The sequence below is a fragment of the Rhinatrema bivittatum genome, chromosome 5 (assembly GCF_901001135.1).
Source record: "Rhinatrema bivittatum chromosome 5, aRhiBiv1.1, whole genome shotgun sequence".
Lineage (NCBI taxonomy): Eukaryota > Metazoa > Chordata > Amphibia > Gymnophiona > Rhinatrematidae > Rhinatrema > Rhinatrema bivittatum.
In genome coordinates, this window is record NC_042619.1 from 8,353,453 (window position 1) to 8,377,595 (window position 24,143).

The 24,143-nt window shown below is 46.7% G+C and overlaps 2 protein-coding genes across 6 annotated transcripts in view; one reads left to right on the top strand and one right to left on the bottom strand.

Annotated features, from left to right (window-relative positions):
* Nucleotides 1-24,143, bottom strand: part of PGAP2 (post-GPI attachment to proteins 2) — a 162,617-nt gene that overhangs the window by 74,471 nt on the left and 64,003 nt on the right. For 2 of the 5 annotated variants that reach the window (XM_029601971.1, XM_029601970.1), the window contains exon 1: nt 376-510. The exons of 1 other annotated variant lie outside the window; for it this stretch is intronic. The gene's annotated coding sequence lies outside the window, so the exon portion shown is untranslated. Of the gene's footprint in view, nt 1-375; nt 517-24,143 lie in introns of those variants that run through there. 2 more of the 5 variants (XM_029601975.1, XM_029601974.1) reach the window with 2 other exon arrangements.
* Nucleotides 4,162-15,557, top strand: LOC115091772 (transcription initiation factor TFIID subunit 10-like). The gene is made up of 5 exons (XM_029601978.1): nt 4,162-4,451; nt 6,231-6,388; nt 12,534-12,598; nt 14,022-14,136; nt 15,082-15,557. Exons 1-5 carry the CDS (start codon nt 4,229-4,231, stop codon nt 15,169-15,171), a joined length of 651 nt encoding a protein of 216 aa, XP_029457838.1. The 5' UTR covers nt 4,162-4,228; the 3' UTR covers nt 15,172-15,557.

The window sequence follows — 24,143 nt, forward strand, 5'->3', positions numbered from 1 at the left end:
GGCAAGAACCGGTTGCTTGCCCCACCCCCACATCAAGCAGGCCCTCCGCTGCCCCTGCTGGAGCTGTTTCCTTACTTGGGATAGGTAAGCACGGCAGGCCGGCAATTCCTTACAACAAACAACAACTCCGTCTGAAGCATTGCGGGATAAAATACGATGTCTGCCTGAGAAGAGCCAGCCGCTACCCACCGCCTGCGCCGGGCAGAAGGGGGCAGCGCTGGGCGGCTTCTCAGCAGCCGGGGCAGCACCAGAGCACAGGCGGAGAGGCCCAAACTTCCCGCCGGGACGGGCCTGCACTCCGCCGCCAGCGCTAACCGGAGGGCGGCGTGCGACCGAGCCCCGGAGGAGGAACCGGGCCCGACCCGCTCCACTCACCTCGCACGACGGGACCCCCGCCAGTTCCGAGCTGTTCGCCGGCCCGCGCACTCACCGGAGGAAACTGCGTCCACCCGGTGACGTTCTTCCTTTCCCGCTGCGGCCGCCTGCTATTGGACAGATCGGCTGTCGCCGGGACAAGCCCCGCCCCGCTACTCTGTCAATGGCGATTGGTTCCCATTTCGGGCCTTCGAGAACGTGATGACCTACGGCCCCGCCTCCTGGGGCGGGGTGAATTGGGAGAGGAAAGGCCTCAGTCCCACTTAGGAGCGAAAATGCAAGAAACTTTATTGGCATCACCAATGTGTTCCAGCGCTAGCAAGGTCTGTGTCTAGGGAAACCCCGGATGAGTCAGACTGGCCCTGCCCGGTGAAAGGCAGTGCCGAAGAGAAATAACGCGGAGCACGCGCTGCTTAGTGTTCTCTCCGCTCAGCTTACCCGGTCTGCCTGGGGAATCTTGGATTCTCTCTCTCGGCTTTGGGAAACGTCAGCTCTGATCTATTTGTGTTTTGCACAGCACAGGAGGAACTGCATGTGTCTTTCTATTTCTTCATTGCACCTGGAGTTGGGCTTCTCGGGCTTTACAGCTCAGTCTTAGTTTGCACTTTTCTGTTTCAAATTTGGGGGTTAGATATTTGCTGAGGCTCTGTCTGTGTTCTGCATGTGCGATGGAGGCGAGGGACTCGACAAGCCGCTGATTTCTCTGCAGAGATCTGCAGGAGCCCAGCTTGTTCTGTTTTCCATTTCGCATTTCTCAGTACCAGTTGTATGCGTGCTGTGGGGCTTGTTAACATTTCTGCACGAGAATAAAACGGCAGCAGTTACGCCCCTAAACAGAAGGCGTGGAGTTAAAATGCACAGAGCAGAAGTTACACCCCCCCCCCCCCCCCTTAACAGAAGGCATGAGGGTAACGTGTACAGAGTGGCACCTAACTTGCAGGGCAGACTGGATGGACTATTTGGTCTTTATCCGCTATCATTTACTCTGTTACTGTGCCTTTTTTTGATAGTTAAGGTTATTACTGTTTGGCTTCTGGAAATTAATGCTGTTATCCCATGGTTAACATTCATGTAGGTGTCAATTTTGCACAGTTTGAAATAGGAGTTGTGCTAATAATCAAACCTTTCTTCCATCTATTTATTATTTATTAAAATCGTTTACATAGTTAGCATATTAATGACTGCAGATATAGGCCAAATGGTCCATCCAGTCTGCCCAGCAATTTGCTTATGGTAGTAACTGCCACTCTGTGTAGTTACCCCCAAGCCTTCTGTTAAGGACAGTAACTGCCGCTCTGTGTAGTTACCCCCATGCCTTATGTTAAGGCTAGTAACTGCCGGTCTGTGCAGGTTACCCCTATGCGTTCTGTTAAGTAAGGGCAGTAACTGCCGCTCTGTGCAGGTTACCCCTATGCGTTCTGTTAAGTAAGGGCAGTAACTACCGCTCTGTGCAGGTTACTCCTATGCGTTCTGTTAAGTAAGGGTAGTAACTGCCGCTCTGTGCAGGTTACCCCCATGTGTAACATATGTTACATATGTTCTATGTAATCACCACTTGCGACAGTTATGTTACACTGTAAACCGGTATGATCTGTATACTTTACAGGAATGTCGGTATATAAGAAGTCAAAATAAATAAATAAATGAATGTGTTCTGTTAAGTAAGGGTAGTAACTGCCGCGCCGTGCAGGTTACCCCCAAGCCTTCTGTTAAGGGCAGTAACTGCCGCTCCGTGCAGGTTACCCCCAAGCCTTCTGTTAAGGGCAGTAACTGCCGCTCCGTGCAGGTTACCCCCAAGCCTTCTGTTAAGGGCAGTAACTGACGCTCTATGCAGGTTACCCCCATGCCTTCTGTTAAGGGCAGTAACTGACGCTCTGTGCAGGTTACCCCTATGTGTTCTATTAAGGTAGTGACTACCGCTCTGCAGAAATGTTACACCATCCCTTTCTTTATGCCTTTAGGGATCTGAAGTGCTTGTCACATGCCCTTTAACTGTTATTGTCTTCGCCACCTCTTCTGAGAGAGCATTCCAGGCACCCACCAGCCTCTCCATGAAGAAATATTTCCTGATATAGGTTCTAAGTCTTCCCCTCTGGAGTTTCTACTGTTTCCTTTCCTGCGGAAAGGGTTTGAAGTTTGTATCCATTTTAGAGAGATCAGCTGTGCCAACCACATCCAGGCACTGTTAACCCTCTCTAGTACTCCTCCCTTAATTGTATTTCCAAAACAGATGGCCAGAAAGATATTCAATGTATTTATTATTTATTTATTATTTTTATATATCGACATTCGATCTCAATCAAGATATCACGCCGGTTTACATTCAGGTACTCCCATCCTTGGAGTTTCTCCAAGGATGGGAGTGAAAAGATCCATGGAACTTGAGGAATAAATAGGGATATTATCTTGATGAAAACAAAAAACCCCACATGCAGAAACCCCCCCTAGTTCCTCTCAGGTTAATCGCTTCATGTGGATTTGTTTTGCACATAGTATGTCAGGAATGAACCTCATTAAACTCAGGATGTGTTGGATACTATCTCATCTCAAATGTATTGCTAGTGTTCTTATTACTTATCAAAGAGAGCTTCCACCTGGATCTCATAGGCAAAACTGCAGCTACTCCAAAATGCCACTGCTTGTCTACGTTCTGGTACAAAGTTTTGCAATGATCCATTGCCAGTTTAAAAGACCTGAATCCATTCCCTGTGTGACATCACACTATTTGATGAGACAGCTGGTACCCCAGACTCCCCTCTGACCAATACCTTCAGCACAGGAGGCATTACTAGTTCTACCAGCTCTCTCCAAGACAAGAAAAGCCAGAACATGGGAAAGGGCATGTGTGCGGATTGCCCCATGACTCCTCCCAGTCCTTTATTTTTATCTGTATTAAAATTAGCATACTCCTGTTTTTTACACCATATATCATGCCATCCTCATTATCCGTCTATGTGACCTAGCCTCTCGGGCCCAATCCTATCATGATTCTAATCCTTCCTCCCTGACCTCACTTAGACTATTTCCCTTGAAAAAGTGTTTTCCCATCCACATCCTTTCATTTGCTTGTCTATTTAACATCTGGTGCACCCCTCTTGGCAGGCTACTCAGAGAATTAAAAATTCCTTACCACACATATGGAGACAATATCCAACAGCTATGTCCTCTAGGCCAGGGGTGGGCAATTCCGGTCCTCGGGGGCTGGAAACCATTCGGATTTTCAAGGTATCCCTAATATTGTATGTATATTCATTAAGGATATCCTGAAAACCGAATGGGTTTGCAGCCCGAGGACCAGAATTGCTCACCCCCTACTACTCTAGGCTTTGGTCTGTACCTAATAGTCTCCAACCTGAATACACGCCTTAAAATTATCTCTGACTGGCTACATCACAACAAACTGAAACTTAACCCTCAAAAAACAGAAGCACTATGGACTGGAAAAACTGACTCAAAAATAATCCTGGAAAGAACTTCAGCCATCAAGTCTGTAATCTAGGCTTCATCCTAGACTACAAGCTTAGCACTGAAGTCCAAATGCAATCAGGAACAATATAAGTTTTCTTCCAACTGCGCCCTTTTTACACCTTTGCAACAGTGATTCAGGCTTCTGTAATCTCCCAACTACTGTAGTGACGCAAAGGTATGCGTCGACCCTGGATCTCTGGTGGAGGGTTGGTGACGCAATAACCGCGCGACTGCCGGGGCCCCGCGGATTGGTGACGCAAGAGGCGCGCGACGTGCGGAATCTCGCGGATCGGTGACGCAAGAGGCGCGCGACGTACGGATTCTCGCGGATTGGTGACGCAAAAGGCGCGCGACGGTCCTTCGCAGAGAGGCGACGGGAGCCGCCATGAGCAGCAGCAGCAACAGCAGTAGCGCGGAGCCGCAGAACCCGGCACCCGCGCCTCCCATGTCGGTGCCGGTCTCCGGCGCGGAGAACAAGCCCAGCCCGGCGGGGGCCCCGGCCTCCGCCATCCCCGGCACCCCCAGCGGTGGAGCGGCCGGGGCTGGGAGCGGAACCCCGGCGGCGGGTCTTCCGTCTGGCAGAGAAGTGGGAGACCGGAGAGCTAGCGGTGAGAGCGCGGCTCCCTTTATTCCAATAACCTGTAGGTTTAAGTTAGATAAGAGATTTCCGCTTCGGACGTGGCGGCGCCTCTTGGGGGTGCAGCATTCTACCTTGATCACAGGTATCGCGGCCTGCACAGCCTTCGCTACCTGGCGCGATCTCTGCTTCCTCTAACGAAAGGTTGCTTTGCATTGCATTTTCTAAGCCGCGGAGATCAGAGTGCGACTTTCATACAGACCGTGGGCGCGAAGCTGGCAGTACCTGTCCTGGATGTGTTGCTGCTGCTGCTCCACATCTTCTGCCTAATATAAGCCTTTATCATCATTCTTACAAGTTTTGGGGTTTAACCATAGTTAAATATAGTAGACGGACTCCCACTGAAAGTCCACGTGTGGGAGTGCGGCTCTTGTAAGCATGGCACTGCCCGCTCTCTCTCCCATCTTCCCTGCTGAATGTGCATACAGCTGATTGGCAGCACCCATGAATCTAAAACGCTTAATATGCAACTTTGAAAATAACACTGCTCAAATCTTGCAAAACACAAGAAGGTACCTTGCTTACTTTCTGCTGAGGAATGAGGTCACAGATGGATTAACAGGGTATACTTATAAGGTATTCTTTGTATATGTTGTGTCTTGGTGTGATGTTATTACAGTCACACAAAACTGTTTTGTTTAATTTAGTTGGGACAATCAAGAGGCCTGCATAGTGCTAACAATTAGATTTGTGGACTTTATTTGATGAAAAATAAAAATACCAAGTTCCCTGTATGTAGCCAGATCAGTCCAGACTCCTTGGTTTATTCATCCCTGCCTGCAGATGGAGACAGAGAAAAACCTCGCTGACACTGCTTGAAAAGTCCTGGTGCCACCTGCAGTAATTAAGTATTTCTCTGTCTCCAGCATATGGCTGGGGCATGAACCTGTAGTCTTTTTCTTTACCCTTCCTTTTAGGTTTTTTTCTCTTTTTCGGTGAGCCTTCCTTCCAGGGGACTAGTTTATTTGATGAAAAACAAACAAACCAGGTTTCAGCATAAGGAAACTTGAAAGCACTTTAATTCTCCTCCTACTATTTCTTAAATTTTCTATAGCGCTATACGGCATACATAGTACTGTACAAGTAAACAGAAAAGAGAGTCCCTGCTCATACAGTTTACAATCTAATAAGACATACATACAGGACAAGATACTTGGGGTATTTCATAAAGCAAGACAATGGTTATAAAGAAAAGAAAGTTAGTTTAGACTAAAAGCAGGCAATCGGGCCTAAGATTTAAAAGCGGTTTTAAAAAGGTGGGTGTTTAGATGGGATTTAAATATGGCAAGAGAGGGAGCATGACACACCAGTTCAGGAACACTGTTCCAAGCACACGGTGAAGCCAGGTGGAAAGCCCGGAGTCTAGAATTGTCAAACTCTTACAGCCAAGTAATAATTATAACCAGCAGGAAAACTGCAGCGGTGTAGGCAGCTTTCTGATTGGTGAAAAGAGTCTTCAGTTGTTTTCTGGTTGGTTCACAACATTTCTCACCACATTAGAAACTGGTCCGAAGGGACTTGAGTGCCAAGAAGTTATTGTACTGGGAGGAGGAGACCTGGATGTCATATATGGGATAGTGATAGCATGGGAGGTTCACGCAAGCTGCTGTACATGGGGATGTGCTGCAAGAGCAGAGAACCAGTATGGGTTTACAGTATATGATTGTGTAGGACACTGCATTAAGGGATGAAGGAGAGGAGGAGTTGAATCTTTGACCCTTTAAAGGAATGTTTTTCTGTGTTTCTTAAGCTCCTGTTTGTGCCACGGCAGCTGCTATCCCTATCGAAGGATCCATGTCCAATGGGGTCTATGCTTCCCCCAGCGTGGCAAATGGAGATGTGAAACCCGTCATCTCCACAACACCCCTGGTGGATTTTCTGATGCAGCTGGAAGATTATACACCCACGGTAAGCATTTTTTTAGGCAGGGATGGAACAGTCAATGAACATAAGAAATTGTCATACTGGGTCAGACATAGGTCCATCAAACCCAGCATCCTGTTTCCAACAGTGGCCAATCCAAGTCACAAGTGCCTAGCAGGATCTCAGAGGGTAGTTAGATTCTATGTTGCTTATCCAAAGGATAAGTAGTGGATTTCTACAAATTTAGGGATGTCATAATGCCTCTGTATCGCTCCATGGTGAAACCGCATCTTGAATACTGTGTGCAGTTCTGGTCACCACATGTCAAGAAGGATATAGCTGCATTGGAGAAAGTGCAGAGAAGAGTGACCAAAATTATAAGGGCATGGAATGTTTGCCCTATGAGGAAAGGCTAAAGAAGTTATGGCTGTTCAGATTGGAGAAGAGATGACCGGAGGATATGACAGAAGTCTACAAAATCATGAAAGGACTTGAACAAGTTAATGTAAATCAGTTATTTCTCTCAGATAATAGAAGAACCAGAGGGCACTCCATGAAATTATATTGCAGCTCATTTAAAACAAATTGAAGAAAATTCTTTTTCACTCAGCACCTAGTTAAGCTCTGGAATTCATTGCCAGAGGATGTGGTTACAGCAGTTAGTGTACCTGGGTTTAAAAAAGATTTGGATAAGTTCTTAGAGGATAAATCCATAAACTGCTATGTCGGTAATTAATAAGCAATAGTAGCTTGTGATTTATCTAATGTTTGGGTAAGTGCCAGGTACTTGTGACTTGGATTCACCACTGTTGGAAACAAGATACTGGGCTTGATGGACCCTTATTCTGACCCAGTATGGCATTTCTTATGTAAGTCTACTTGCTTAATAAGGAATTTGTCTAAACCTTTTTTAAACCCAGCTATGCTAACTACCTTAACTACATCCTCTGGCAATTAATTTGAGAGCCTAATTGTACATTGAGTGAAAAATAATTTTCTCCGATTAGTTTTAAATGTTACATGCTAACTTCATGGAGTGCCCCTAGTCCTTGTATTATCTGAAAGAGTAAGCAACTGTTCCTTGTTTACCTATTCTAGACCTCTCATGATCTTAAAGACCTCTATCATGTCCCCCCTCAGCCGTCTCTTCTCCAAGCCAAACAGCCCTAACCTCTTCAGCCTTTCCTCATAAGGGAATTTGTTCCATTGCCCTTCTCTGTATCTTCTCCAGTGCAATTATATCTTTTTTGAGATGTGGCGACCCAAATTGTACACAGCACTCGTGGTCTCACCCTGCAGTGATACAAAGGTATTCTGACATTCTCCATTTTATTCACTATTCATTCCTTTCCTAATGGGAGAGGAAGGAAAGGGTTCAGATTTTAGGAGGATGGTCCTCGGGGTGCCAGGAGGCAGTGAATTGTCAAGTGGAGTTTATTACAGTGAATTACTGGTGATCATAATGGGACATGTTTGTCCATGTCATAAAGGAGTCTTTTTAATGGAGAAATAAGGATTGCAAAATACATTGTTAGGATCTGCAATATTATAAATCCAAATCAAGCCAAAACTTTTTATTTATTTTTTTTTATAAAATTTAAATTTCTTAGCTTCCAGTCAGATGAACCCAGAACAAGTGGGTTATGCACCTCCACCAACAGATGGAGACAGAGCAAACTGAGGTCACAGAATAGATACCCCTGCAGTGACATCAGCCTGCAAGTATTCCCTGTCTCCAGCAGATGGAAGGTGGATTCACTTGTTTGTGCAGTCTGCAAGCGAGCCACTATTCCCGTGGAAGGAAAAGGGGCCTTGAAGGATGCTCATGATATAAGGATTGAGACTACTCTTAAGCAAGCATTTGATGCAGTGGCAGTGACCTTGCAGATTGCTTCTTGTTGTTCCCTGGTGGCTCATTGTTGTTTGCTTCTCTCCCAGGAGGTCGATGACTCTGGGGTGAAGTCCAAGGCAGTTATGGAGCCAGCTGCTGCATTTTTGACAGACGCGGGCTGTGATTTTTTCCGCTTTTCAGCCAGAGGAGTGGCATCCATAGTAGCTGCCAGGCGTCAGTTATGGCTGAGAAATTAGTCGGCCGATGCAACTTCCAAGGCTAACCTTGCCCAATTTCCCTTTAAAAGGCTCGCTTTTATTTAGGAGCAAGTTGGAAAAACTGGGCAGTAAGGGGGCTGAATCTCCGGTTCCTCGTTTGGCAGAGGATAAGAAGCAGACGCCATGCACTTTTAACATGAGAGGTCGTACTAGAGGATCCAGACGTTTTCGTCCCTATAGGGGACCAACTCTTCAGAGAACTCAACCTTTTGGTAGGTCTCAGTCCTTTCATTCCCGACAGCCAAGAAGGGGCATGGGCTCGGGTAGTGGAACCTCCTGACCCCCCAGTGAAGGTTTGCTGCCCCTCCCCGCCCTCGGGAACAGGAGATGGGTGCGCCTCTTCTATCAGAGGTGGGTCGAGATCACATTGGATCGCTGGGTCCCGGAAGCCGTAAGAAAAGGATATGCGCTGGAGTTTCACAGTATCCTCGGGACGCGTTCATGGTGTCTCCCTGCCACTCACCACAGGCAGTGGAAACTGGGCTGTTGTTCTAATGCCCATGTCTCAATAAGGGTCGATACTCCATCTATTTCATTCTGCCTAAGAAGGACGGCTCTTTGTCCCATGGAAAGACTGTGCTTGGTAATAATGGCCGTGCAGTCGGTGTTTCTGACCTCCTTGGATCTGTCCGAGGCGTATCTTCATATTCCCATCCGACTAGAGCATCAACGCTTTCTATGGCTTGCAGTTCTGGGTCGCCTTCAGTTTCTGGCCCTGCCCTTTGTCTGGCCACCGCCCCAAGGACCTTTTCCAAGGTAATGGTGGCAGAATTGAGAAAAGATGGGATCCTCGTACATCCATATTTGGATGACTGGTTAATTGTAGCTAAGTCATGGAAAGAGAGCTACAGAGTGACCCACAAGGAGATCTCCCTGTTGCAGGAGCTCACCTGGGTGGTGAATCTGGCCAAGAGCAGTCTTCAGCCTGCTCAGTCGTTGGAATATCTCGGAGTTGGGTTCAACATGAGGCAGGGCAAGGTTTTTCTGCTGTAAGCGCATTCAGAAGTTGGTGACACAGCTCCTTCTCTTATTGAGCTCTCTGCGCCCGACCGTATGATCCTACCTGCAAGTACTTGGCTTAATGGCGGTGACCCTGGAAGAGGTCCCACGGGCGAGGGCACATATGTGTCCTCTTCAGTGCTCCCCACTGTCCCGGTGGAACCCACAGTCTCGGGAGTATTCAATTCGGCAGCTCCTGCCAATGGAAGTCTCCTCCCAGCTGCAGTGGTGGCAGCAGGTGGATCATATACGGAAGGATATTTCCCTAGTACCATCAGACTGGCTGGTACTGACAACAGATGCGAGCCTCCATGGTTTGGGAGCTCACTCAGGAGTTGATGGTGCAAGGGCACTGGAATGCAGAAGAGTCTCTGGAACATCAATTGACTGGAAGCCAAGGTGGTCCGGTTGGCGTGTTTGCAGTTCAGCACAGACAGCAGGGTCGGTCAGTCTGGATAATATTAGACAATACAATGACCATGGCTTACATGGCAGGAAAGAACAAAGAGTCAACAAGTGTCGCAGGAAATAGATCAACTTATGGAATGGGCCGAAGTGCATCTCCAGATGATCTCAGCCTCACACATCACAGGAAAAGACAATGTAAGAGCAGATTTTCTCAGCCGAGAAAGTCTGGATCCAGGAGAATGGGCGCTATCAAATGAGGCATTTCAGCTGATTCTGGATCACTGGGGTCCCCTGGTCCTAGACCTCTTGGCGACTTCTCACAATGCGAAAGTTCTGCAATTCTTCAGTCATAGAAGAGATCCAAAGTTGTTGGGAATCTATGCCCTAGTGCAGGAGTGGCCGAAGCACAGTTTGGTGTACACCTTTCCTCCATGGCCCATGTTGGGCAGATTAGTCCAAAGGATCGAGTACCACAGAGGGGATGGCACTGGTGGTTGCTCCTGATTGGCCCGGGAGGCTGTGGTATGCAGATTTGCGGCAGCTCCTGGGGGATTCTCCCCTTCGTCTGGCACACAGGAACCTGCTAAGTCAGGGTCCAATTCTTCATGAAGATCAGACTCGATGTTGTCTTATGATAGGCTCTTGAGAGGGCTCGATTGCTGAAACATGGGTACTCAATGGCAGTAATTTCCACTTTGCTTAGAGCTAGAAAGTTCTCCACTTCTTTGGCCTATGTGTGAGTTTGGTGAGTCGTTGAGGCCTGGTGTGAGGATCGATGAATTCTTTCTCATTCGACCAAGATCCCGCTCATTTTGGAATTTTTGCAGGATGGCTTGAATAAAGGTTTGGCCCTTAGTTCCTTAAAGGTACAAGCAGCAGCTCTTGCCTGTTTCGGTGGTCAGGTGAATGGTGGTTCCTTGTCGGCTCATCCTGATGTGGCCCGTTTCCTGAAAGGAGTGAAACATCTTCATCCTCCCTTGCGGTTTCCAGCACCCTTATGGAGTCTAAATTTGGTCTTGGATTTCTTAGCGGGTCCTACGTTTAGCCTGACCTTGCGGTTACTGACCTTGAAAACAGTGGGTCTTACGACAATTTGTTCTGCGCAGAGGGTTTCCGAGCTGCAGGCCTGGTCTTGCCGGGATCCCTTCCTCCGCGTGACTGCAGGGGGCGATACAGCTCCGTACTGTTCCTTCTTTTTTAGCGAAGATGGTCACTGAGTTTCGGTTGAACCGGTCCATCTCCCTGCCATCTCTGGCCAGAGAAAGAGAGGTAGGGGGAATATGGTCTGTCAAGAGACATCTCTTCTGATATCTGGAGGTCACTGAGCCTTTGCGGAAGTCGGATCGCCTGTTTGTTCTTCATGGCGGTACAAACAAGGAGAGCTGGCCTCGTGGGCTACGATAGCTCGCTGGATTAAGGAGGTAGTCACGGTCAATACGTTGATGCTGGGAAGCCGTTACCTAGTCAGGTTAGGGCTCATTCCTCTAGGACTCAGGCAGTGTCATGGGCGGAGTTAGATTGTTGACTCCGTTGACATTTGCCAAGCTGCGATGTTGTCTTCGTTAGAAACGTTTTCCAGGTATTATCATCTGGGTGTGCAGGCCCGGGAGGACACAGCCTTTCCACGTGCGGCTTGACTGGACCGCGGGCAGCCTCCCGCCCTATTCGGGAGAAGCTTGGATACATCCCACTGGTCCTGGATTCATCTGACTGGACGCTAAGAAATGAGAAATTACTACTTACCTGATAATTTCCTTTTCTTTAGGACAGTCAGATGAATCCAACTTCCCTCCCTTGGCTGCCAAATGTTTCTAGTATGGTGGTCCTGTGTGACTACTTGTTACAGGGATTACTGGCAAGCGTTAGGCCAGTCCATAGACTTTTCTTCCTATATTCTTATCTGAGCTGGGTTTTCCCTCTGGACCGAGCATTGAAATGGTTATCTGTTTTTAATCGTTCTTTTCTAGTTCGTCCAGAGTTGCTTTTGAAGGAAATACTGGCGGGCTGATGTCACTGCAGAGGTAAATATATATATATACTGTGACGTCACTTTGCATCTGCTGGGGGTGGGTGCATAACCCACTTGTTCTGGATTCATCAGACTGTCCTAAAAGAAAAGGAAATTACCAGGTAAGTAATAATTTCTCATTTGCAAGCTGCTTATTGTGAAGGTGATGGAAACAAACAATATCTGAATTTTAAAAACTATGAGATAAACACAGGGGATTTCTGAGGGAGTGATGGGAATTGTAAAGGTAAATTAGTTGGGTGGATGGGCAGACTGGATGACCCATAGGTCTTTCTCTGCTCTGATACCATTTCATAGTAATTTCATAGCAGGAAAGGGCCGAATGCTCCATCCAGTCTGCCCTGCAAGCTTCTTATGGTAGCTCCTGCCGCACCGCGAACTTATCCCCAAGCATTACGATAACCCATAAAAGATTTCCCCAAATGTCTGCATATCTGTACCCCAGACGTCAGGGTCCAGTGTTGGTTGTCATCTGACTCCAATTATTTTCCACCTCCTCCTCCCCACTAAGGGAATCTCAGGATGAGAAAGCAGTGCTAGAGATGCTGCCCAAATAGCAGGAGGGGCTTTAGTTCTCTGTGCTCCTGCCTGCAGGGTACACAGACTGCTCCTGGTACTAATTGTGCTTTCCTATACCTCGTACAGATTCCTGACGCTGTGACCGGCTATTACCTCAACCGAGCGGGCTTCGAGGCCTCCGACCCACGCATGTGAGTGACCCATGTGCTTTTCCTTTCCTGTGATTTCTGCTCCAGGCCCGGTGCATCTCCTAGCCCTGTGAGGTGTGGGGACAGAGAGAACTTGCTAAACTCATTTGGCAGCCACGGAGTGACTTGGAAGCCCATTCCCCGTCCTCCCCTCTGCTAGCAAACAGCTCAGGCTGCCTTCTCTCTCACTGCAGGCCTTACTTACCTTGCAGCCGGGCCCTGTTTATCAGTTCCAATCTTTCTTCAACGTCTGTAATCAAAGCCTCCAGCTACAGATAAGGAACGGATTTCAAAAAGTCCCTTAATGTAATAGCAAAGGCTCACAGAGTGAAAAATATCTTTTAATCTGTTAAATTACAGCCCTGAGACTACGGCAGAGCTGGAGAAGCTCCTGTCTCCCTGTGCATGTTTCAGAATTTGTTTTTTTGGTGGCTCCCAATAAAATTTATTGCACCTTGGAGGTGTTCCTTATTTACTCTTTTTGGCACAAGCTCTTCTTCTAGACCATTTCTAATTTAAAGTCTCTACGGCAAGGAGTTACACACACACATAACTGCTTCAGTGCTGATTTGTGCCTTTTGTCTTTTATTGAAAGATTTTATTCTCAAAACTAAGACAATTTCTTTTTACAGAATAATTACAAGTACAGAGTGTTCTGTTCCATTAAGGAAGGAAATGCTGCATTGGGTCATGCGGGGGAACCTGGGTTCCATGTCTGGCTCGGGTCGGCCAAGGCTGGGATTGCAGGGCAGAGAGTCCCGGCCATTGCACCAGGGGTGACAGATTTTTAGTTTGGAGGGGAGCCCGAGGCTCTCACTGCGATGACAAAAGTAAAATAAGTCGGGAGGGTTTATAGCATGGGAGAGGCCTGCCCTTCCCCTCCAGCCCTGCTAAGTACTTGTGAATGAAGCCGGTGGCAGCAGGTCCCAGCTGAGCTGGGGGAGACGGCAGGGACCAACGCCCCCCTCCAGAACTTAAGCAGGCGTAGCAGTGCTGCAGCAACGATGACCCTGCTGAAGCTGAGTCCCCAAGAGCAGCCACCTCGTGACGGAGCTCGTGCGGCAGGACTCAGACTGCTTCCTGCAGGGTGGAACATTTATGACATCAGAACCGGTGTGGGCCAATCAGAAAGGAAGTCTGGGGGGAGGAGGTGATGTCATCTACAATTCTCCCCCCCCCCCCCCCCCCCCCAGTATTCGGGTGAATTTATATTTTAAGGCTGATTTGAAAGTGACTCGTTTAGCTGAGTGGGGATTGGTGCTCGCGGTGTGTGCGGGGTTGAACCTATGCAGAGGGTATGGGATCTTATTTGCAGGAGGCCTTGTGGGACCTGCTCTGGGGTGAGCCCTGCTGCCGCCGCCTGCCCAGCAGCGGGGATGGTGCCGGCCGCCTCCTGTTATTCCTAACTGGGGTCTCTCGTTGGCAGAATTCGCCTGATTTCCCTGGCTGCCCAGAAGTTTATTTCAGACATCGCCAATGATGCCCTTCAGCACTGCAAGATGAAGGGCACGGCCTCCGGGAGCTCCCGCAATAAAAGCAAGGTGAGGGCCTCCTGCGGCCAGGGGGAGCTGGGGAGGGGGAGTGGATCTGCCACAGTCTTGGCTTTCAGGTCAGGCAAACCGCAGGGCTCATCTGCTTAGAGTATCAGAGAGTGCGGACTAAACATTTTAGAAATGCATAAGTACGTATTCTCTTCTGAGTAAACATCACCTGCCTACGCCTGCACTCTCCTCCTGGTCTGTTTGCATTAAATTTGTACACACGTTCGCCATGTCCCCAAGACTTTATCCATCCACACATCTTCCTATGCTTTCTGCATTGATTTAATATCGCACACACCACACACACACGCTCCCGTCTCATTATGCTGCTGCTCTGATGTGTAACTGTCGTCCTGTATCTGCCTCAGTTTGCTGCTTCCCTCGTGTAGTGAACGATAATTATTCTTACACGTACACAGAAACAGGGACTAGGACACGATTTGCAGCTTATTGCCTGAGAATGTTTTCTTATTCCCATTGATTTTAGATGGTTGGGTGTGTGGTTCACATGTTCTTAAGATTCATGTTAGTTTATCTGGTTAAGGATGCAGACTATGCATTTATGATCTGTTACTGTGTTGTGTTTAATGCGTGCGTTGTTAGTCTGTTTAGGTTGGTCATCTAGATTGGCCTTTTTTTGGATTATTCTTTTGGAAGATTCTATTTATATGTTGAACTCATTGCTTTGTTCTGTAGATTTTTATGTGCATTGGACGGTTCTTTGAGCCCTTGCCAGATAGGTAGTTAAGCAGTTTGATTAAATAGATAAATACGCGCATTATATGACGCTAAGAGAGAGTGCCTGGCAGTTGAGCTGCATGGAGATAAGGATTTGCTGAGCATCACCCATGCACACACCGTTTTGCAGAGGAAGGGTCTTGCTATACGAGCACTGGGCTGAGTTTTCTCCTTCTAAATGCTGTTTTGCCTTGTTTACTGCCCCAGGACAAGAAGTACACGCTGACCATGGAGGACCTGACTCCGGCGCTGACAGAGTATGGCATCAACGTGAAGAAGCCTCATTATTTCACCTAGCTCCTGACGCCGGGTCCACCTGTCAGGCCGTCGGCAGAGATGCTGCGGAGGATCCAGGATCGGCAGGCTCCCGTGCTTTGCAGCTTTCCTCCTGCTGATCAGATTCAGGGGGAGGGAGAGGAGTCGCTGAGGCTGAGGTCCCTGCCCTTCCTCCAGGACAGACCTACATCCCCCTCCTCTGTGATCTCCTAAATTTCAGGACTGTTGTGCAGATATAAGTCACGTGTGAGGTAACGGACTAGAACTGTGAACTTATACGGGGTGAAAGGAGACAAGGTTTGGACTCTAGAACCGGGGAGAATAAAGGCCGTGGGAACGAGAGGCAGAGCGCGCAACTCTCCTGCTTTAAATGGGGTCTTTCTGTAAATAAACCTGGTTGTTTGTGAGCCTTTTGTAAGTCTGATGAGCTTAGGAACGGCCATGCCTGCTGCAACCCGCCCGATCCTCTCTTACTGCCGTTTCTGGTAGGGACGCTGAGGCCCCCAGGATACTAAGGAAGTTATCCCCGAATTAGCCAGAAGACCTCGTCACCACAAGGCAACACAAATATATGGCAAATAAGGTCAAGTGCAGATCCCAAAACTAAGCAGAAAAACACTATATAGGTATAGAAACGTTTCTTTAAACGTTGTTGTATATTTTAACAATTGCTTCCTTCCCTTTTTTTTTTTTTTCTTAAAAACAGTTAAGTGAGGAGTCAGAAGCCCAATCATTCCAAAAATGTGTTCAGATTGTAAATGAAGCCTCTCATACTGTAATCATCCTCGGGAAAACAACTCCCCAAAAGCCAAGATTCACCTGCCAGCAGTTTTATAAGTGGGATTGCCTGCGAAACAGAAAATGCATTGAAAGCCTTGACCTCTTTAGCCTTCCCTCATAGTGGAGCTCCTCTGTGTACTTTTTTTTTTCTTTTTGAGAAGCGGTGACCAGAATCGCACGCAGGTCTCTCAATGCTTTCCCTGTACGTCCCCGGATCAGTCCAGACCATGGGTTGAGCCTCCTTTCCAGCAGGTGGAGACAGACCAAAACTGAAAGGGCTCGGTGTAGAGCACTCAGAGGTATTAGGACATCCTTTGTTTCATTCTTGATTCCTTTCCTAATATTCTGTTTGCTTTTTCTTTTTTTTTGACTGTCACCGCACACTGAATGGAGGATCTCCACAGGTTGTCCATGACGATGCCTAGCTGCTTTTCCTGGCTGGTGACTCATACAGATGGCATTATTTTTCCACATAGGCATCGTTGTGTAAAAATTTCATCTGCCATTTGGATGAGCGTTCCCACAGTCTAACCAGGCCCCTCTGCTGTTTCCCACAATCCATTTGTGATTTAACAACGGAGAATAACTTTAGCATCTGCAAATTTGATCACTCGCTCATTTTCCTGCCGATAAGCAGACTGAGTTAGCGTTGCTATATGGGATGTCCTTCCAGAGCGGCCGAGGCGGAGCTTCTCAAAGATCACAGAACTTTTCTCCTCGTTCGAAAGTTTTTCATCTTTTAACAGCACTTTTCAGTGCTCCAGCATGGCTCCTAAATTGCCTGCCTTTAATTATTGCCAATGTGGGAAAACGTATGTCCGCCACTGCTGGGCATAGTTATTGCTATCTTTGCCTTGGCCTGGATCTTGCCCATCCTGCAGGGACTGTGCTCAGATGTTGCTGAGGCCCCAGCACCAACCTGCATTAAAAATTGCTTGGCTAAGGGAAGAGCCTTCGGGGTCTTCCGCCCCACCAGCGGAGCACTTATTGGCCCACTCATCACTGGGGTCGTGCTCAGATCGCCTTCTAAAACCAAAGAGAGCCTCCATCCTCAGACCGCCAGAGAAACAGCCAGGCCAGGTGGTTCAGCCCCCTACGAAGCTGCACAAACACGGGCATCATCTGACGTAGCACCAAAGACCATAGACAAGCCAGTGGTGACCAGCATTGAAGGGTTGAAGTGTGCGTCGTCGCACTGTGCCAGAGATGCGCCAACACCTACCAATGCGATGCACCGCACATTGGAGGCATCATCGAAACTTGCGTCAAAGACGAAGAACCCACGCACAGATGCATGCACATTGTCGAGCGTCGTCCGACGTGAGAGGAGTAATCGCGTCTTCCAATGCAGGAGCCATTAGTGTCAAAGTCCACAATGCAGAAACAGTCGAAATAGCAACCAGTGCCACCCTCTTCAGCTACTAAGTCACCTCATAGGCATAGGTCTGCCATGGATCCTCAAGTCATATTCATCCCGAGGAGATGGCAGAATTGGGTTTTTAGACCTGAAGTTTCTCTCTGAGCAGCTGTCTTCGGCTTTCTGTGGTTCCTCGGGGAAGGGTGTACTCAGATTTGCCTCTGTGTCCAAGAGGAAGAGATCTTCCCCACAGCTGCAGGAGCCTTTTCAAAAGGTGCATAAGAAGTCTTCCAGCAGGAAACTGTCAGAGCATCCGCCCAGACTCCGACATCCTGCTAAGCGGCTCTATCTCCGGCAGATCATCTCAAGGGAAGAGGAAGATCTCCCACTCCTGGCCAGGGAGATCTGGCATCGCAAGCCATGTCTCAGATTTCCAAGTTCTGTCCCAGTTCTTCACCTCCTTAGAAGAGCAAAAGGGATGCCCATTTCGTCCTCCTCTGGGCCCCTCACCGTAAGGGAGGTCACTCTCTTCGCGTCCAAGAGAGAGCAGCCAAATTCAAGAGCATGAGAGCTCAGAGTCTCAGTTTTCCCATCACCCAGACACTGGCCCAGAGGACTCCCCTCCAACCTCATCAGGTTCTTCGGGGATACCATCTGATGTGCCGGAGGAGCAGCTGGGAGCCATTCTCACCATTGGAAGACCTTTCCTACTCCAAATTCTTGGAAAAGGTGGCAGATGAAATTTAATGTGGATAAGTGCAAGGTGATGCATATAGGGAAAAATGACCCATGCTATAATTACACAATTTTGGGTTATTTATTTATTTTATTTAAAACATTTTATATACCGATTTTCACGGAGAGTATCCGACCAAAACGGTTCACAACTTCAAATTATAAAGATAAAAATAATAATACTAAAGAAAAATAGAAACAAAATAAATAAATAGAAAATAGTAAAGATTGAAAATAAATACATTGTATAATTATAATCCCTAACACTCTACATAATTTAACTAAAAAGAAAATTTTTTTTTTTAACAAAACAAGAAAAAAAAAAAAAAATATTAGGTGCTATAACCCAAGAAAGAGATCTAGGTGTCATAGTGGATAACACATTGAAATCGTCGGCTCAGTGTGCTGCGGCAGTCAAAAAAGCAAACAGAATGTTGGGAATTATTAGAAAGGGAATGGTGAATAAAACGGAAAATGTCATAATGCCTCTGTATCACTCCATGGTGAGACCGCACCTTGAATACTTTGTACAATTCTGGTCGCCGCATCTCAAAAAAGATATAATTGCAATGGACAAGGTATAGAGAAGGGCTACCAAAATGATAAAGGGGATGGAACAACTCCCCTATGAGGAAAGACTAAAGAGGTTAGGACTTTTCAGCTTGGAGAAGAGACGGCTGAGGGGGGATATGATAGAGGTGTTTAAAATCATGAGAGGTCTAGAACGGGTAGATGTGAATCGGTTATTTACTCTTTCGGATAGTAGAAAAACTAGGGGGCACTCCATGAAGTTAGCATGGGGCACATTTAAAACTAATCGGAGGAAGTTCTTTTTCACTCAACGCACAATTAAACTCTGGAATTTGTTGCCAGAGGATGTGGTTAGTGCAGTTAGTATAGCTGTGTTTAAAAAAGGATTGGATAAGTTCGTGGAGGAGAAGTCCATTACCTGCTATTAAGTCACTTAGAGAATAGCCACTGCCATTGGCAATGGTAACAAGGAATTTTTGGGTACTTGTCAGGTTCTTATGGCCTGGATTGGCCACTGTTGTAAAGATGATGCTGGGCTTGATGGACCCTTGGTCTGACCTAGTATGGCATTTTCTTATGTTCTTGTTTCAACATCGAGATCAAAAAGATTCCATGTTAGCAAATGAATATGCTGGGAATTAAAAAAATTTTTTTTGTGTAATTAACATTAATATGTTTTATCAAACCAGACCCCATAATATGCACAAGGACTGCCTTGTTTGAAGAGAGGATGGCAGCAGACCATATGCTCAGTATATAAAATATACCCTTAGTACCTGTCTCATCCCTCCCCACCCCCAGGAGTTCATAGAATGGTATTGTACAAATTATCCAAACATATGGAAGAAAAATATCAGAAGCATCTTCTCCAACAGGCATTAAATATTAGGGATGTGAAGTGTATTTTGGATGATTGAAAATATCATACGATATTTTCAAAATTGTCAGAAATCGGGGCTCCCCAAAACCGATAGGAAAACCCCATGATATTTTTCGTGGGGTTCTCTTATCGTTTTGGGGGAGGGTGGGAAAAACGGCACACAGAAATAACCCCTAAACCCACCCTGGCCCTTTAAAACTAACCCCTTAGCTTCCCCCACCCTCCCAACCCCCCCAAAAAAAAAAACCTTTTTACAGGTATCTGGTGGTCCAGTGGGGGTCCCAGGAGCGATCTCCTGCTCCCGGGCCGTTGGCTGCCACTAATCAAAATGGCGCCGATGGCCCTTTGCCCTTACCATGTGACAGGGTATCCGTGCCATTGGCCGGTCACTGTCACATGGTAGGAGCACTGGATGGCCCGCGCCATTTTTAAAGATGGCGTCGGCCATCCAGTGCTCTCTCCATGTGACAGGGACCGGCCAATGGCACGGATACCCTGTCACATGGTAAGGGCAAAGGGCCATCGGCGCCATTTTGATTAGTGGCAGCCGACGGCCCGAGAGCGGGAGATCGCTCTCGGGACCCCCACTGGACCACCAGGTACCTGTAAAAGGTTTTTGGGGGGGTGGGGGAAGCTATGGGATTAGTTTTAAAAGGTCGGGGTGGGTTTTTTGTTTATCGGCTCGGGCGCAGCCAATTAAAAAAAAAACCCCGATCGGGCTGGATGAAAAAAAAATCACGATGTGAATCAGAACCGGTTCCAATTCACATCTCTATTAAATATTAAAATCTCCAGGTACATTAACATAAAGTCTGGGAAAATGTTATAGGTATATAAATGTCTGCCCTGGCTGTACTTAAAAAGGTAGACGACAGGAGGGCACAGGTTGCAAGAGGGAGTATAGGTTCAGTAAGCTATTGTCTAAGCCTGGTTAGTCAGGGTAAGAAATGGTTTCCAGACTGCCTAAAACGACGCCCTCCGCTTGCATTGAGAAGCTAGCCGACAGTAAACATATCTAGCACTTTTTGAAAAGGGGGTTCTACTAGCTTGGTTCCAGTGTATGGCAACTGTACTTCGAGCTGCAATGAATACTTGTAAACATCACCTGTCCAGCATCAAGTGAGATATTTAGATTCAGGGCAGTGTTCATCCAGGCAGTTAACTCTTCCCAGAAAAGAATAATGACTGGACGTTGCCCCCAAATGTGAAAGAAAGTCCTCCTCAAACCACAGTCTCGCCAACAAAGGTCCGCTTGGGAGGGATATAATTTGTGCAACTTCACTGGGTCCAAATGCCATCGATTATATTATTTTGAAACTATTCTCCTGCAGCTGAGCTGAGATAGAACATTTGCTTATGTTGACAAAAACTATTGGTCGGTCTCCGGAGTTCAAGAAACGCCTCAAATCAGCTTCCCACTGCTTAACATGAGAGAAGGGCATTGAGGTTATGCTCTGCAGGAAGATATACATTTTAGAGATTACATGCCTGACAGAGTCTGCCTGAGTACAGAAATTTTTGAACATGCATCTTCCACTCCTCAAGTTATTAGAGCGCTGTATAGAACTGATAAAATGTTGCACTTGGACAAAGGCTAGAAAGTCTGTTCTATGTGGGGAAAGAGACTCCAAAAGGGAGTTGATGTCTATCAAGCTTCCCTGCCTAAATAAGTGCCCAATAGTGAGAATCCCAGACCACTTCCAAGTGTGGAACAGTGTGGATTGGAATCCAGCAGGGAAAGACAGTATTATCGAAAAGAGAAAAAAGGAAAAATAGAAGAAATCTACAAGTTGAATTTTCTACTGTGCCCAAACACACAAGGTGGTATTTAGGGTAAGTGGCATATAACATAGCGGCTTCCAAGTCGATCGCAGCTGCCAAGGTAAGGCAGCAAGGGGCATCAACCCAACAAACCCCTGCTCAATCAAAGTCCATTGTTTAAGAGAAAGGGATCTGTATAAATCCACAAGAGACCTCAGCTGGCAGCTGCACAATACCGAAGTATATTAGGGACTTCAAGGCCACCTCTGATTTTGGGATAAAAAAGGACACGGTGAGTGGGTGGGTGTCAGTGCTAGATGAAATGAAAAATTGCCAACGGCACAATAAAGCATTGGGTATAAAAACCACGGTAAGATATTCATCTTAACTATGGTGATGCGATCTGGCCACGAAAAGGTGGCTCTGTGCCATTTTTCCAAGTCCTTATGGATTGCAGAAAGGAAGGGGGAGTAATTGAGCTTGAGTAGATCAGAAGTATGAGCACCTAAGTAGACTCCCAAGTATTTACGGGAATTTTTGGCCCACTTAAAGGGGAAGTGTTGCTTAATAAAAGCAACATCCATCTCTGGTAGGATGACATTGAGTAGTTTAGACTTTCCGTATTCAAGTTTACTTTAAAACCAGATACGCTGCTAAACCACTCAAGTTCAAACTCAATTCCAGCCAGTGAGCTGCGAGGTTCTGTAAGGGTTAGCAGGACAAGCTCTGCAAATAACGAAAGCTTATTTTGATGATCACCTAAGGGAACTCCCTGAATTTGACTAGAACCTCACACTCGTATGGCAAAGGGTTCCAGAAATATTGCAAAGAGTAGAGGGGAAATGGGACAACCCTGGCGCGACCCTCTACAACTATCAAAATCTGGTCCATAACCACCATTGATCTTAACTTTGGCTTTGGGAGATTCATAAAGTTTATCCATTGAAGAAAGAAGGGTCCGGCGTTCATATGCTTAAAGTTTTAAATAGAAATGCCCAGTGACCTAAGTTGAATGCCTTCTCTTCATCTATGGCCAAAAGGACAGTGGGGATACATTCCCATTCAACTCACCACAGTAGATTGATAATCTTGCGAGACATTGTCTGCAGCCATGCATTGCGGAGCAAAGCCCACTTGATTGACGTGAACAAGATTCATAATGTCATAATGCCTCTATATCGCTCCATGGTGAGACCACACCTTGAATACTGTGTACAGTTCTGGTCGCCGTATCTCAAAAAAGATATAGTTGCAATGGAGAAGGTACAGAGAAGGGTAACCAAAATGATAAAGGGGATGGAATAGCTTCCCTATGAGGAAAGGCTGAAGAGGTTGGGGCTTTTCAGCTTGGAGAAGAGACAGCTGAGGGGGATATGATAGAGGTCTTTAAGATCATGAGAGGTCTTGAACAAGTAGATGTGACTCGGTTATTTACACTTTCGAATAATAGAAGGACTAGGGGGCATTCCTTGAAGTTAGCAAGTAGCACATTTAAGACTAATCGGAGAAAATTATTTTTCACTCAACGCACAATAAAGCTCTCGAATTTGTTGCCAGAGGATGTGGTTAGTGCAGTTAGTGTAGCTGGGTTCAAAAAAGGTTTGGATAAGTTCTTGGAAGAGAAGTCCATTAACTGCTATTGATCAAGTTTACTTAGGGAATAGCCACTGCTATTAATTGCATCAGTAGCATGGGGTCTTCTTAGTGTTTGGGTAATTGCCAGGTTCTTGTGGCCTGGTTTAGCCTCTGTTGGAAACAGGATGCTGGGCTTGATGGACCCTTGGTCTGACCCAGCATGGCAATTTCTTATGTTCTTATGCTATTTAAGCAAAGAGCTAAGACTCTAGCAAGCATCTTCAAGTCCACGTCAATTAAAGAAATGGGCCTATATGATCTGCACAATGATGGGTCTCTCCCTGGTTTGTCTATCACTGAAATACCTGTCATGTTCGAGTGGGCAGGGAGAGAGTCACCATTAAAAAGAGAGTTAAACAGGGATCAGTAAGGATATGGGACAGTTTGTGGTAATACATACTAGAGACTTAAATACTAGGGATACTTCCTGAGAAGTGATTGGGATATCGAGAAACTTGTTGCTCGGATTTGAGTTTGGGCAAAGGGATTGGCTGAAGATATTTATCAATATCATCCTCATGAATTGTGGCATTTTGGCTGTATAGAGAGGCATAGAACTCAGTGAAGCACTCTCGGATGGTTGTTACTGTGGTATAGATCATGCCTTGAGAATCTTTGATTTTAGTCACCGTACTCTGTGCAGTTTGAGCCTTCAACTGTCAGGCTAAAATACACCCTGCCTTATTACTACCTTCAAAGTGGGTTTGTTTAAGTTGGTTTAGTTGCTGGACTAAGCCCTCTTCATCGAGTCATTGTAGTTCAGATCTGGCTCCTAGTAGCCGATGATACACATTTTGAGATTGGCTGAACTGCTAAATTTGCTGGGTGGCCGAACTGCTAATTTTGGCCAATAGGGAAGACTGTTTTTTCTCCCATTCCCTCTTGCAGACTTTCACGAACCTCTCCAAATGGTCTCTAAAGAGACAGGCATCTTTAAAAAAGAATTTCACCTGCTGAGTCTTAGGTAATAGCATCTGCTGATCAGTTGTGCAGCCACGGATCAGTCTTGCTGCTACCACGGAAGCCATACTCCTGGCTGTGGCCAGAAAAAATTCATAAGAGGCTTCAACTAAAAATGCTGCTCCAGCCTCCATTTGAGCCACCTCCTTCAAGAAAGGAAAATAGGTTTTTACCTGCTAATTTTCATTCCTGTAATACCACCGATCAGTCCAGACAAGTGGGCTTATGCATCCCTACCAGCAGATGGAGACAGTGAACAAAACTTTGAGGCACTGCTACATATCAGAGAGTGCCACCTGCATTCCCTCAGTATTGAACTATACCTAACCCAAGATTATATAGGATCCCCCCCCC